Here is a 15,837-nt window from a genome sequence, read left to right on the forward strand (position 1 = left end):
TTCCGCAGGGTCACAAAGCGCCGCCGGGTTATCAGACAGCCGACACCCCCTCCGCCGGATATATAAACCCCGGAGGAACCTGCGATATTCATTTAAAAAGGTACGGGGTTTTTTGTTTTTTTTAAGATGATGTTACGACCGGTGTGTGTTTGGATTTTTTTTTTTTAAATAACAACACAGCTTTTACTACAACGTATGTGCGCCGATTTTATTTTTTTAATTTTATTTTTATTTAAAAAAAAAAAAAAAAAAAGCGACGTGTTTTGAGTGTAAATAAATAAAATTAAAAAAAATAAATAAAAAGCGGTTCGAGTTCAGCTGTAGATATTTGACGAGTCGTCGCGTCGCTGAAAATCAACACAACAAAACTTCGGCAGGTAACTGATCCTCAACGTTTACGGTCATTTTGTGTGATTATTCTACCGGTAAATAAATGAATAAATATATATTTTTTAAATTAAAAAAAGCGTGTTATAACGTCACTTACTGAGAATCAACGTCCAATTTATTTATTTTTGGTCAGGAAGTCGAATTAGTTTTTAAGATTTGTACAATCGGTTAGCCGGGTCGGCTAGCTGGTGAACAAAAAAACGATCACGAGTCTTTTCTGCGGGTTCAGTTTAAACGTCAACTGGAGACGAAGATAAACAGTAACGTGTGTTGTTGTTGTTGTTTGTTTGTAAAAGAGTTGATGGCGAGGGGGGGGGGGGGGAGTTGTTGATGTAGCAGGCTGGCTAACTAGCAGCCTCCGCAAACAAATCCAGCCGGTCCGGTTCTGCCCGACGCGAGTTAACACCGAGTCAGCACCTTGATTAAACTTATGTGACGCACATGGTTGTTGTTGTTGTTTGTTTGTTTGTTTGTTTTAATTTCGTCTTCCTTTTCACAGGGCGAAACTCCGGGACTCGGTTGAATAGCCTCCACGCTGACGGCATCATGGAGGAGGAAGAGGGCCCCGTCGAGAAAGCGGCGGAGGTCTCCGTCCCCGCGGAGACGTACGCCGCCGAGGCCATGGCTGCAGACATGGACCCCTGGATCGTGTTCGACTCCAGAAGAACCCCCAGGTCGGAGTTTGACGGCTGGCTGGAGAGCAACAGGCCCTCCCGGGTGCAGCGGTTCGGAGACGAGGAAGGGGGCGGCGGCCCCGTGGGGTGGATCGCTGTGCTGGGCCCGAACCACTGCCCCAGCCCCGGCGACGTCGTGGGTCTCCAGGAGAGCTGGGAGAAGCTTTTGGCCAGCGGACGGCCCGTCAGCTTCCAGACGGTGAAGGAGCTGGCCCTGAACCACGGAGTGCTGACGGGCAAGTGGCTCATGCACTTGGACCCCGGTTTCAAGTTGGACCACGCGTGGGAGTGCGTGGCCAGGGCGGCCCTGGACGGCAAGATCTCCCTCGTCAAAGTCAGCCCCTTCAATCCCAAGGGAGAGAGCAAGCAGGTCATATGTGCCTACAACCAGAAGTTCACGGAGGAGAGCGAGGTAATGAGGCTGGATTGTGTCATTCGTGCCGCCGGGGTCAAATGCCCTCTATCTTACAAGCCGGATGTATACACAAACCTGGGGATCTACCGAAACAACCGCTGGAAGCTTTGTCCCACCATATACGAGAGCAAGTTTGACCTGGAGTGTGTGCCCAGGCGTTCCCATATTGTCAACAAAGTCACCAATCTGGAAGTAACATAAGACCGTCGGAAGAGAGGCAACTTTTGCAGGACCAGTATAGATATATATATATATATGAAGAGGCTCTTTATTAAGCTGCGTTGTGCAGCACAGTTCACTGATTCTGACCGTTTTGATTGTCTGTGGTGTAATTTTGATTTCAAGCTTTTCCTTTTTCTTTTTTTTTTTTGCAAATGAAACCACTAAACCTTGTTTCCATCAAGTCTATTGCTGTAATATTTTCTGAGTGGCCTGAAATACGGTCCAATTTTTTTTTTTTTGTATCGATAAGAACATTTGAATTCACGAGTTTTCAACACACGCACGCACACACACACACACACACACACACACACACACACGACTGGCAGGATGGCTGAAATCCTTGATTTGTATGCACATTTTCAGGGGATAACTTGCATCCATTCATTTTGACAGTGTACATTTGTTTTGTTTTTTTCCGTTTGGCTTTATTATTATTATTATCATTTATTTTTCTCGCTTTGTACTGACCCACAATTACAAAGTTGCCAAATAAAATATACTTTTGAAAACCATCTTATGTTCTTTTTTATTGCCAAGAAAAGTGTTCTGGATGTTGTTAGTCATTGATTACAGCAAAAGTTGAATACCTATCGTATAAGATCATACATGTAAAAAAAACAACAGCATAATCCAATCTCAAAGCATCTTTCACCACGGAGGATAGCAAAAGGACCTACAGGTCTGACACGCGAGTTAAACCGCAGCCAGTATTCACGAAATAACTAGAAGAACTGAAACTAGATGTTTCTGCTGTAAGCATGGACTCCTTAATATCGCTAGTTTGACAGCTATTTACACGTAGCCCTTCATTTTGGTTCTTAGCACATTCAGACAGTTACTGCCAACCTTCAGAAGACATTTAAAACATTATATGCGAGTAACCCGAAGCGATGTTTCATGAAACTAACAGTGGACATCATTTGCATAAACTTACCTCCGTATCTTGATTTCATGAGGCCCTTTGTTTGAAGTAAAATGGCCGACCAAACTTGGATCAATTCAATGACCACAGCTATGGAAATTGTTCAAAATATGACCGTACAAAAACACGCATCACGTGTTCTGACCTCACCTGACGCCTTCACTTAAAGCATCACATCCGACTGGCTATTTAAAACAAGCCTTTGCTGCTGGATCATCTTCCACCGTCACGTTGACACCGAAACAGTTTGTGGCGGATGTTAAACATGACCTAAAGGGAGTGTGATGAAATGTGATTGTGTTGAATATTGTTTTTTTTTTTTTATCATTTGACAGACAAACTGCACATAAAACTGGACAAAGCTTCCTGACTCAATGCCACAAAAAGTCTTTGCTGGTATTTCAACGAGAACGTCCACAGAGAGCAGTTTTGCTACGTTCTGCCTCCTCCGGCTCGTCATGTCCACTTTCCTTTTCCGTCCGAAGCAAAGGGATCCTGAAGGCTGAACGGGCAGATACAAAAGGTCTTTGTCAAAAATGTTTCGAAATAAATCACTCGGACGGCTTTTAAGTCGGGTGTCCCGACACAAACCCGGCTTGGCTTCCATTGTTAAAAATGGAAATAAGACGGTCCTCGTCGGCGGACATCAACTCGTCAAACTCGTCGAGCATCGCGGGCCGGTGGCTGCTGGTGTTGGATGCGATGTCGATCATGCCCTCATTCTGGAGCAGGTTGACAATGCTGTTGGGGTAATTCATCCAGGTGCTTCCCGGGTTGCTGGCAGGGTCAGAAGTGTTCTGCAATGCTGCGCTGCTCTGGGCGGCAGCATTGGAGCCGGAGGGTGCAGCCTGTTGGCCTGAAGACTGAGCCAACATCGAGACGCCGTTTCCACTCTCACTCATGAGGTCCACAAAGTCGTCCATGTTTAGGCTGTCCAGGGTGCCTTGGACCTGGGCTTCGGAAAAGCTGGGGAATTCTGGGATATCCTCGTCCACAATCGGCGCGTCCACGCGGAACTGAGCGGCCTGGAGGTTGAAGGAGCTGCCGGTCTGCGAGGCGGCCATGCTTCCCTGAGAAGCTGCCGTCTCCTGGCCGATGGCCGAGGAAATGTTGGGGAAGAATTCGTGGAGGTCCGACAGGTTGACGGTGGAGTAGTCCTGGTTGGCAGTGGACGCGGCGGTAGAGGAGGAGGAGGAGGAGGAGGGGGCCGACGCCGGGCTCATCGGAAAGGTGGGCACTGGAGCGGCTTTGGGCTGGGGGCCCAGGTTCAGACTCTCCATGATCTTCCATGTTTGGCTCGTGGTTGCAGCCGAGATGGAGGACACGGCTTCTACTTTGGGCTGAACTGAGAACAACTGGCCTGATGTGTTGTAAAAGGAGGGCTGAACTTTCGCCCCAATGGCACCAGGGGGCGCCACGTTTCCTGGAAAAAGAAACACGACAAACAATTTGAGTTCCAATACCTAAATATCCACACAGTATATTGTGTGTACTGGAGCGGGAAACCCGATTTTATTGTCAGATAATGGCGTATGTTGGTCAATACGCACGGATGTGAAAACTTCTTTTAATAATGCAGAAAACGCTTCGTGAAGTAAACTAGAAATTGTTCCATTTTTGTTTTATTAATAGCTGTTTATGATTTGAAGTGGCGGTTACTGTTTACTGAATATTTTGAAGACAGGAGGAGAGAAGAAGATGAAAAGCAAATGGCAGATTTACAGTACATCTGAATTATTGTTAGGATTTTATTAGGGGACCCCAATCATAACCAAAACACCCCGTCAAATAGCAATAACAAATTCACAAGTGATTAAAAACTAGGACCGAGGCCAACAAATCATTTCATTTCTGGATTATTTTGACAATAACTTTTTCAACTAATCCTTTTATCATTCAGTCAATGAAATGTCAGGAAACGGACGAAAATGTGTCTCGCAGTTTCTCAGGATCTTTAAATGCCTTTTTCCCCCCCCCCCCACGGTTTAAAAATATCTGAAGACTCACCGGCTTGTGCGTTCATGGACGGAGGCTTGGGTCTCCTCGCCTGACTTATGAGCCGTCTGTCTTGCGGAATGGACACTGAAATTCCAACAGACATTGCTTCTGTTACAGTGCAACTACAGCGGAGCAACCATTACCCTCCTGCGTTATATGGAAGAGGAAAAACAAACAAAAAAAAACAACAACAACAACTCTCATCCACGTACCACTAGACAGCATGGGCCCCATCTTCAGGCTCTGGAACATGTCGCCCGTACGCTTCCTCTTCTCGCTCAGCCTGTATTCATCTGCAAGGGGGGCGTTTTCAAAAAGCATTTACCAGTTTGTAGCGTTGAACGGCTAAATTCATCTTTGGTGTTTCAGAAATGCTCAATGAAGAGGAGTGTTGGAGGCGATACGGGTGGTTTTTTTGTGTATTTTTTTTTTTTATTTTTTTTAAGGTTATTATTTAAGGCGAGACGAGCGCCAGGAACCGCCGCTTCTTTACCTGGATCGGATGGCAGGTACTGGAAGTCCATCGGCTCGCTGACCTCTCGGTCAGACGGCCGCCGGAGCTGCATCTTGACCCTGATGGGCTCCGTGAGGTTGGTGTCGCGATACGGCGGCGTGCGGAACACGATGGCCACCTGCCTGTGGACGTCGGCCTGGGAGAACGTGCCCTTCCCCTCCCAGGTGTCCTGGAAGAAACGCACCTCGATATCCTCTGCGCGGGGGGGGCGGGGCGGGGCGGGGGGGGAGGGGAGACAGGGAACGTAGTAAAAGATGAGAACGGACTCCAAAACTTCAAAAACCAAAAATCAACTTCAGGCATTTTTCTCTCCAGCTTCCAAAAAAAAAAACGTAAACAGAGAGAACGACGCCAGGAGTGCTGCGTCACGTTTGCTGCGTCACAGCGGAAAGTTTGCCAACCACTTGCAACCGGCTTCAGATGTTTCACTTCGAGCAAGAGGGTGTCATGTTTCGAGCAGAAAAAAATGCGTCGACTCCGCTTTCCGAGTCGACGGCTCGCGCGAAAAGTCTTTTGAGACCTCGCGGCCAGGAGTGCAATAAACCCGTCCACGTCCAGGGTTCTCAGGCTTTTTTTCCGCGACCCGACGTGAAGCCAACTGGATCAGAACCGCCGAGGTCTCTCCGGCTGGGAGCGTCCCGCCTCGCCGGCGCGTCTCGCCGAACCGCTGCACGCGACTCGGCGCGCCATTTTCTTTTTTTGCGACCCGATCGAGTTTTTTTTTCCGCTTTGTTTACCGAGTATTGATTCCAGATAAAAGAAAACCGAGCGCGTCACCAGGAGCAGAAGAGCCGACGGGTTCAAAGAGCTGCGCTCGATACGAGCAGCTACCCACGCAGGAAACTGCTTTGATATGAACCGCACGTCAGCCCTGCACAAACTTTGAGCTTTTTCAGAGATAATCGTAAAGCCGTTTTTTTGGGGTTTTTTTTTTCTAGGTCAGCAGGTGCATTTTATCAGACATGGAAGTAAAGCGGGTTTGATTGTCACCGTTGCGTGCGCACAGCCACGTTTTGGGACTGGGAAAGGAAAAAAAATTGTGAAAATGAGAAGTGGGCCACTGACTAGAGGAAGAGAGGTTTTGGTTGGTGGGAAAAGTGACTCGTGTGGAAAAAGGGGAGTGGGGGGGGGGGGGAGGCGTGAGAAGAAGGGGGGGGGCGCTTTGCTTTGCTTTGTTTTGCGTTGCGTCGCAGCAGGCCGTGCGACGGGCAAACGACAGCTCACAAACAACAAGCAGGCATCCCTTCGCGTTTTAATCTCGGTTTCGGTCTCCGCCGCGTCGCGAGATAAATATCTGCCTGCTGCACGTTTTTTGTTTTTTTTCCATTAATGCCGAAGCACGCAGCCGCCCCGCAGCGGCTGGAATCAAAGCTAATGAGTGCAGAGTTTGCAGCCCGGAGCGGAAAAGGGGGGGAAGGGGAGGGGCGACCAAAACAAATCGGCCGAAAGAGGCCAAAAGGCTCTGTAAAGCGGCGGGCTTGTTTTGATCCTTCCTCTGTGGGTTCGTCGCTACGAGCGACGACATTTCATGTGGAAAAGTCATCTGATGACTTAGTGAAAGATTCAAATGTGCAGCTGGAAGTTTTTTTTTTTTTGTCTTTTTAATTTTGGAGAACAGATTTCTTGCAGCGCACTCCCATCCGCCCGGTCAGTTTCTGACTTCTATTTACGGACCGTTCCAACATGAAAGCGCCGGTTTCACTATTTGCCTTCTACCTTTTTGCACTTTGTCGCACAGCAGGAAGATTTCATCCCCTCCTTTGCAGCTTCCCGAGTTGCGGTTGACTCTGCAGATCTTCAGCTCAGCTGTGTTCGGGGCTCCTGCGAAGACAGCGAAAGCGTTGATGAACAAATGAACACTTGTGCCACAGATTAGCGCCACGCTACGAATAGGAAGTGCGGAGGAGTGTTTGGGGTGTGGCTGACAAGTCAACACTACACGGCTTAGATTCGGTTCTCGCCTCTATGTAGTTGTTGTGTTTTATCTTCATAGTCCACTGTGCTATATTAAAGGCCATCATTCAATTTCGTACGACTACCGCCAGCCTATCTTGAATTTAAATAGCAAATGCGACATTTGTTTATTCTGGCGTTTTGGAGCGACTGGCAGATGGGACGTCTAAACTGCCGACGATCTTGCGTATCTGAAAACTGGAACGATAAAAAGGAAACAAAAAAAACAACAACAACAACAAAAAAACACTTTATTACGCAAAACATTGCAAACCTAAAACACATTTGCGGTTGAGAATTTAAAGAAAACCCTAAACATCTATTAATGGCATTGTTTCGCATAGATCGCATTTCAACATGAAATGTGATCAAATACTTGAAAAACAAGCAAAGAAGCAAGAAGAAGAATAAAAAAAGAAGAAGAAGAAGAAGAAGAAGAAGAAGAAGAAGAAGAAGAAGAAGAAGAAGAAGAAGAAGAAGAAGAGCCGAATCTTGTAAATACCTTCAGGCTGACAAGAAGTTAGCAGGCAAAGAGGAACAAAGCCTGTCGGACGTGCAAAGGTAAGAGAGCGAGGTTTACATGGAGGCCGAGTGAACGGCGCGTGTGCTTCGGGCGTGTCCGTCAACTCACTGTTGTCGTAGATGGGCTGCGACACCACCGGATCCAGGGGGAACAGATCCCCCGTCGGCAGCGTGATGGAGGCCTGGAAGCAGAGCCGGACGGAATTCAGGTCAAACTCCTCCTCCCACACCTTCGGCTCGGGAACTGAGGCCAAGACGGTGAAAGGGGAAAGGGTGGAGCGCACAGTCAGGCAACACAACAGTCTGGAAAAGCACTGCATGCATTCATTCATTCATTCATTCGTGTGTGCGTGTGTGCGCGTGTGCACTTCAAGGGGAAAAAAAAAAACGGCGTTGCCCCGTTATTTTAAGGCTCGCGGCAATAGTGGGCAACAGACATTTTGGGACGACAGAATAATGGAAACTTTGAAGGTAATTACATCACTGGGATTTTACTTCGGTAAACGTCCACCAAAATAACGGCGTCCGCACGCGAAGCGGGACGTTCGGAGACTCTCCGCACAGCCCGATGACAACATCGAACAGCCACGGGGAAGCGCTCGGTGTCGAAAAACTGGTAACTGGGATTTACTTACTGTTGTAGGGGTTATTATTCGTCTGCAGTCTACAGGTGATGGCTTCGTTCACGTCCTTCTTCTTCACACACTGTATGCCCAGATTCTGAAAACTGCAAAAAAAAAAAAAAAAAAAAAACAACCACTAAATCAGCGTGTACTTCCCATTTCTTATCAGTTTAAGGGTTTTATGGGAAACAAACGCCGCGGCGCCCACACAGTGACCACTTCGTAGTCGACACATCGTGCAAGTAATTTGCTCCATTACCTACGGTTTTAATCTGTTTTGTACCTTCGGCTTCAGATGAGTCTGAAATACTAAAAGCCACATTTAAGAATACTAAAGCACGATCGCTGTGGTCGCCGACCGCATCCGCAGGTTGAGAGAGCAGTTTAGGTTAACCGGAAAAATACTTCATTTGACCAAAAAGATAAAAGACATTTTAGAGACGCAAAACATAAACATCCTTAGGAAGTGAAACCTTGGTAATGTTAGGATTTTATTTCTGCCAAAAAAAAAAAAAAAAAAAAACTATGAATTGCTTTTGAAATGCACCGAGTTACAAAAGGTTTAATTCAGTTTCATTTTCTTGCACTGATCATTCTGGTTTCAATCCATTCTGCAGTCCTGTTGATAAACTAGTAGACGTTACTTTACAACTTCCTTAAAGCTTCTTCAAGAAGTTGCTGATCTCAAACTCCTAATGTTACTACAGAAAACACCTTGCTGGTTGTATTCCTGGAAAAAAAATAAACAAATAAATAACATTGATCTTTCTATGCAGCTAGAAAGTTTTTTTGGGTTTTTTTTCTTACCAGAATATTCTTCTTCAAAGGTAGGATTCACGTTTTCTAAACGCATTCTAAGTGTTAACGTTAAAATGTTTTTCTTAACACCGTCGCGACATTATTTCCCAATTCTTCAAATGTTTCAGAACGTTTTCAGAGAAAACATGAGAACATAAGAAGAAAATTCTGAGAACAAACTCAAAGAAGAACATTACTGAAGGCTTGCATCATTTCTAGCAGGATATCTTAATATAGACATCTTCACATGTCTTATAAAAAGATCATTACTATTTTCATTATTAAGACTATTATATGTACTTAAAAGTATCTTTCATTGTTATTATTATTCCTTTAACAGGCAGTGGTTTGGGGGTTTAATTGTTCGTTTTATGCGAAATATACATAAAACCACAGGTAAGAACAAGAAATGAATGATACTTTGAGAAAATCAGCCTGCAGCCCGAGGTAGACTACTCTATAGCTCTATTCTGCGTGCCTTTAACAACCTCTGTTGGAACCGAGAGCCGTTATCAAAAGAACTCATCTTTAAATGTGAAAAACAACATGACTAATAAAAACCTGTGCGCACGTTCAGTCTGCAGCGTGTTTGTTTCTATCGCATCACAATCATGACCAAGACAGAGAAACATGTCTGGTCTTGGTTGCAATTCTAAACATTAAATCATGAAATCTGTCACTGTTGCCACACTTTTTCTAATCCAGATGATTCATACTTCTTTGCTTTTTTTTTTTTTTTAGAAGCTACGGCAATTTATTTGTATTATTATTACATTTCGTTTAGCTGACGCTTTTATCCAAAGCGACTTACAACACACCGATGGTACGCCATCGGGAGCAATTTTAGGGTTCAGCGTCTTGCTCGAGGACACTTGGGCACGTGGACGGGAGGAGCTGGGGATCGAACCCACCGACCTTCCGATTGGTGTGCAGCCCGCTCTGCCGACTGAGCCACAGCCTATTTGAGCGTGACACGCAGCCGAGAGACAGCCGAGGCCGCGGAGTCACCTGGGTTGCTATGAACTCTGTTAATGTTTTCCCTGGCGACTGGTTTTTTTTTTGTTTGTTTTTTTTTATTACCGGGGTGACAGCACACGCGTCACAAGCAAATGCCACCTTGTGCTGACGTCGTGAAACTGTAATTTCCAGCGGGGCGCTTTCTCTGCGGTCCGAGTGATGTCCCCGTCGCATGGCAACACCCTCCCCCCCCCCCCCCCCCCGCTTACCTGTGTATCCGTCTCTCCTGCAGGTCGGCCTCGTAGTAGCCGTGCTTGCAGTCTTTCCCGACCAGTTCGTGGGGGTGAGGTTTGTGTGGCGCGTTCTTCGTCACCAAGGAGATGCGGACGCGCAGGGGGCCGCTGTAGTTGTGCACCTGTCCCCGGGGGGAAGAAATCACACTTCATGGATAAAAGCGCAGGCGCAAGGAAGCCCGCCTCGGGCGAACGCCGCCGTCTGATGCAATGTACTGTATCTGCTGCGGACAGGCAAGACGGTTGAAGACTTTTAAAGCATCTCTCAGTCGATTGCCGCGTCGTATTGCCCCCCCCCCCCCCCTCCTCACCCCCCGCTGCAGCGCTTGTCCGTATTTGGGGCGCGCTCCTTTCGTTACAACGCGATCCCTTTCGAGTCGGTAAACATTTCGAGTTACGTCACGTGACCAGCGTCGGCGGCCGCGCGAGATCCGCGTTTTAGGGACCACCGGTGCGCTTTTGCCACCGGACTTGAGTATGGACAAAAAAAAAAAACACACAACAACAACAACAACAACAAAAAAACCGCACAAGTTCCCCGCCCGCAACAACACAACCGTCGCTCCCCACCACCGCTGCTCGGCGTATTCGTCTCCCTGCTGCTCCTTCGTGTTCCCGGACAATATCGACGCAAGATTTGACGCGTGCCGTCCTGCTCGAGTTTCGTTGATCACGACAACGGGCGAAACTCGGCTGCGACGATCCCCGTTGTCGACGTGTATTTCTGTCTGCGTGTGCAACCGCTCGGTGCGCTGCTGTATTAATCTCATGTCGAATGATAAAAGCCCCGTACCCCCATGTGGTTTTCCATTTCTTAGATTTGTCATTCATTTCTTCCTTCTTATCATTATTATCATCACCATTTAACTTATTAGCCTTCCTTTTTTGCCGAAGTTATAAAAAAAAAAAACACACACACACACACACACACACACAATATCCAACCTGATCAAGCAGAACTGGTTTATGTGTGATCACGTATCACTCACACAACAGCTGCTTTTGTTTTCTGTACTCGTGTTTCGTTGATCACATTTATGGGAAAAAATTGTGTTCCTCCCCCCCGTCCTACTTTCTTTTTGTACTTTATGTGTGTACCTGTCAGTATGTGCAGACAACAACAAGAAAACAATACTGAATAAAGTGGTGCAGTTGCAGGAGACGATTATTCAGCACTGACCTGCTCTGTAGTACATGTACAAAAAAAATGTTTACCCAAACTTCTGCTGAAGAGGGTCGTACGTGTAATGTAAGCTACATTAAACGGATTGCAGGTGGAAAAACACGCAGTGAAATGTGCCTGTCCGACTCACCTTGATGGCTGGGTGGGTCTTAGTGGTGTCGTTGCTTTTCTCTCCCGGGATGCTGCCGGCTGAACGTCCCTCACACTTGTACCTGAACCTCATCCCCCTCGGCTTGGGCTGCTCGATGATTGCTATGAAGGGGTTCGCTGTTTGGACTGACAGAGAGACGGAGGACAGAGAATACCGAGCTTTTACTTCTTATCTGTGTGTCAACATTGATACAGCTGCGTCACGGAGCGGAGGGATGATGTTTGCTCACGAAATCTCGCAAAAGCAAACACCAGGACTGACTTTTACTGTTACCGTTTTACAGGAAACCACGTCTTACCTGGGTTGAGTGACGCCATGCTCCATCCTCCATACGCACCTGTGGAGGACAGCGACAGGGAGGGCAATTTAAAGACTTGTTGGTCAAAATCTCACAGTGGGCAGTGGATTACCATCTATAATCGCATGATGCAGTTACGGGGGCAGTGGCCAAAAAAAAAGAAGAAAAAGAACAGCCTCAGCACATATTTGTGGGACGGTAAGAGTTTGTCATATGTGGTGTGGCCAGAGTGGAAATCTACTAGACGGTTCGGCGGCCAAAGAGGTCGAAGGACGCCCGAGATACAAGGGCTTCCCGGCTAAATATAATCACTGGTCATAAACTGCCTGCCAAGCTGCGGACCAAATGAAGAAGTGCAGAAAAAGGCAAACAATGGCAGGCGGGGTGGAATATTGGTGTCGGATTACCGGCCGGCTTGATAGAAGTGAGGCAAAAAGCGGGCGGGGAGCGCTCTAGTTTCAGGTGCTGGGGGACAGCGAGCAAGGGGTGACACTAGATCAGGTACTTGTTCTCGTCAAAAGGCATGAAGAAGGGGGATTACCAGGCCGTAACATGCCTGCTCTCCAGCCGCAGACCAAAGGAAGAGAATGTGGGGGGGGGGAGGGAAAGGACTTTTTTTTTTTTTGTGGCTTCTTTTCGCTTTATGTGCAGCGACGCATGAAGAGGGGCAGTAAAGTACCAAAATCACCATTTACACTTGTACTATACAATATTCATGCCAATTAATCACTTAATAAGAGCTACAAATAAATGCCTTATGATTGCACTTGTACTTTCTCTTGAGGACCTCATGCTATGAAAGTGAAAGTAAAAGTGTGTCGTCTCATGCTCATAAAAGTACTAATATCATGCGGTGAAAATTCTTCGCAGGCCCGGGCCCCTTTCACATCACACCACTTCATAATGAAACAGTTTCCGGAGTCTGACGACAAACCGAGTGATCTCACGAGACCAGCCGGAGTGAAATGATCAGGCACCGTCTTCACAAACCATTCGGATGTCATCGTTTCTACCGATGTTAAGACGCATGCCGTCCCGCGGCCACCGCGAGTCCCATTAACGCAACGCATGTTTGTCAAGACTTCCTCCGCACTACCAACACATATCTTTCATGAACCGTGGTCACCACAAATATGAAACGCACGCTTCCAAACACCCTCTGGTGTTTTTCTACGTCGCGACGCGAGGGGTCGCGTCATGTTCCGAGTGACCCGCTGACCCTGTGACTGACCTGTGACCCGTCTCACACGCAGCCCAGCACTTTATACTGTGAACTACACAAAAATCAATACGCCGGTTAACTGACATTCAAAGATTAATATTCAATCAAAACTGGATTATAGAGATATTGGAAATTATGTATCAAGAAAAAAAACATATGTAGGTGAGTATGTAGACCAAAGTTCACACAGCTGAGCGCACACACACACACACACACACACACACACACACACACACACACACACACACACACACACACAATCTCCCACAATCAAAACACAGCTGAAGCGTCTGAGACTGTCTGGTGACTCACTTTCATTTACTATTATGCCTCTTGTTTGTCAGACATTTTGTTGACTGCTCTGTCATATTGTCTTCTTCCCATCTCCGTTCAAGTCACCTCCAGGTCACGCTTATTAGTGGCTTCAATCTATTTTTAGGACGCAGCCTACAAGATCTAGAAAAAGTCTGGCGGCATTTAACCCCCCCCCCCCCCCCTGAATATATATGAGTTGAATATATAAAAAGGAACCAGGGGCGGTTTATAAATATGCACGAGACGTGCTTCACATCGGCAAACTAAACCGCCTGTTTCTTATGACAATTTGTGTAAAACTATGATGTGCTCTTTCAATTATTTCCGTCCATCAGAACTGAGGTGGGCGTTTGCGAGCAGCGACTACCAATATATTAATATATAATATATTTTTTTAAATGAAGCCGGTTGTGTTTAATGTCGGCCGAATTAAAGAAAAGTCGCCGCTAATGAACCAGCGAGCTCTTAAAATGTGATTCGGGGGGGGGGGGGGTGCACATTTCCACAAATAGACAAGAAATCATTCAAATCGCGACACATCTCAACGACGTTTGGCAATGTGTAAGTCCGCCCGAGGGGGAAGATCCATGAGGTGGACCAACCCCGACGAAGGCCCTTTCGGCAGCCCGACACCGTTCGGGCAGGTGAGTTCGCCGCACGCAGGAGACGGAATGACAGCAAGTCCACTGGCACAGACAAGGTACTGTACGAAACTTAAATTCAGTCAACCTTCTTTCCGGTACGTTAAGCTCACGAACCGGTACGAGACTCCTCCCGTTAGCGCAAAAAAAAAAAAAAAAAACAACCCAACGACAGCGGGGCTTTCCCCCTCCGTGCGCAAAACAACTCCCTGTACATTTTCACGTCCAGTCTGAACAAACAAGGCCGAGCCAAACGAAAGCAGCTGCAACTCACCGTCCATGGCTGCGTCCGAGTCCGGCTCCCGCTTTCTCCGTCTTTCGCCTCTCTTTCTCTGTACTTTGTGTTGTTGTTGTTTTTTTTTGTTGTTGTTGTTGTTTTTTTTCCGCTAAAAGTCGCTGAAAACACGACCGTGTGGACTCCCCAAACTTCTTGACAGAGCTGTTCTGTCGCGCACTTCGCTCCACCCACATCTGTGTCCGGCGGTGAACGGAGTAAAGCTGTACTGTACTGTACTGACAGGTTTTCCGGTAAAAGAAAAAAAAAAAAAAAAAACAGCGCACAAATTCAACAAATTGGTCTATTTGAGGTACAACGTGTTCAAAGTGTTTGGTTGCTTTTTGCGCAACACGACGCTTTTAAAGTCAACATGGTGATCGCACTTGGTTGCGGCAAATGCGAAGGGCATGAAAACGCTACTTTGCTGTCCTTGTGAAATACATTTCCGTTCATTTGGTTTACACCTGTGTTTGAAAATGTAAATAATAAAGGAATATGAATTGACACATAGTGTAGACAGACAGTTTTGACAAAAACAACAACAACAAAAAACTTAACGAAAACCGGATTTGAATACGTGAATTAGGATGTTTTAAGTTTTTTGTTTTGTTTTTTCCCCCCGTGTTGTCAGCTTTGCAACACAGCATTCAAAATATGTTTTTGCTTCAAAATAATTGACACAAATCGAGTCAAGGAATAAAACCAGTGCACTTTGTGCCCTAGTTTAAAATATGCTTCAATACAACAATATTAGAATGCAATAGACTATTTGAAAACAAAAGTACAATGAAGTCTAGGGACTTCATTAAAAAACAACACTTTTGTGATAAATATAATATATTATATATATCACAAAATATTTTAAATATGTGGGGAAATGAAATTTTAAATGGCTAAATATTTTCCAAAACACTGGAAACAAATCTGCATTCGACAGATAGGCTACTTATAAGACTATTATAGGCTATTATTATACAACTATAAGGTGCTGTCTGAAAAAAAAAAAAATCTTTTAATAGCTGTGAAATAGTTTCCCTCTCTCTCGGTCTCTTTTTTATTTAGCCTATTCGTTTAATTTATATTTATTTCGCTTAGCATCTTAACATCATTTATTTCCATTAATATATATATATTAAAAAAAATGGTTTTGATACGTGTGTATTTTTGGCAATGCTACAGCTTTATAAATTAATACATTTATCCATTATCTGCTGTTATGTCGCTTACACATTGTACGTGGCAACTGTGTCAAATACTAATAACTACGAGTAGTACGTAATTCATTTAAAGGTATTTGTAGCAGACAAAAACTTGGCCACGAGAAATTCTGTGCCATTATTTTGAAGAGAAAATGTCTGTGTTTCCGGCTTTGTCCCCCGTGTCCAATTTGACGCAGCTTTCCCTTTTTCGCCTCTCCTCTGCAGTGCAACTTGCCACCACCCACTCAAAACAGTGCGGAAATACCC

General features: G+C 45.9%; 2 protein-coding genes across 5 annotated transcripts; one reads left to right on the forward strand and one right to left on the reverse strand.

The window, feature by feature from the left end:
• The first annotated feature begins 33 nt into the window (after positions 1 to 33).
• Positions 34 to 2,216, forward strand: cunh11orf68 (chromosome unknown C11orf68 homolog). 4 transcript variants are annotated; one of them, XM_069715617.1, is made up of 2 exons: positions 34 to 100; positions 890 to 2,216. In XM_069715617.1, the coding sequence occupies exon 2, from the start codon at positions 937 to 939 to the stop codon at positions 1,678 to 1,680; it is 744 nt and encodes a 247-aa protein (XP_069571718.1). In that variant the 5' UTR covers positions 34 to 100; positions 890 to 936; the 3' UTR covers positions 1,681 to 2,216. The 4 variants fall into 4 exon arrangements, with proteins under 4 accessions (XP_069571718.1, XP_069571717.1, XP_069571716.1 ...); XM_069715616.1 differs by lacking the exon at positions 34 to 100 and adding an exon at positions 248 to 377; XM_069715615.1 differs by lacking the exon at positions 34 to 100 and adding an exon at positions 514 to 655.
• Positions 2,217 to 2,933: 717 nt separating this feature from the next.
• On the reverse strand, positions 2,934 to 14,562 carry rela (v-rel avian reticuloendotheliosis viral oncogene homolog A). Its single transcript, XM_069715610.1, is given in 13 exon segments — positions 2,934 to 3,158; positions 3,160 to 3,239; positions 3,241 to 4,049; positions 4,634 to 4,708; positions 4,837 to 4,917; positions 5,118 to 5,333; positions 6,855 to 6,959; positions 7,723 to 7,857; positions 8,249 to 8,340; positions 10,261 to 10,406; positions 11,598 to 11,743; positions 11,917 to 11,955; positions 14,369 to 14,562. Coding segments are annotated over 13 exon segments (2,007 nt in total). The 5' UTR covers positions 14,376 to 14,562; the 3' UTR covers positions 2,934 to 3,082.
• Positions 14,563 to 15,837: the final 1,275 nt, after the last annotated feature.

Source organism: Brachyistius frenatus, unplaced genomic scaffold (assembly GCF_029030835.1).
Source record: "Brachyistius frenatus isolate BFR_SWC_R1_liver_20210118 unplaced genomic scaffold, ASM2903083v1 Contig_145, whole genome shotgun sequence".
Lineage (NCBI taxonomy): Eukaryota > Metazoa > Chordata > Actinopteri > Embiotocidae > Brachyistius > Brachyistius frenatus.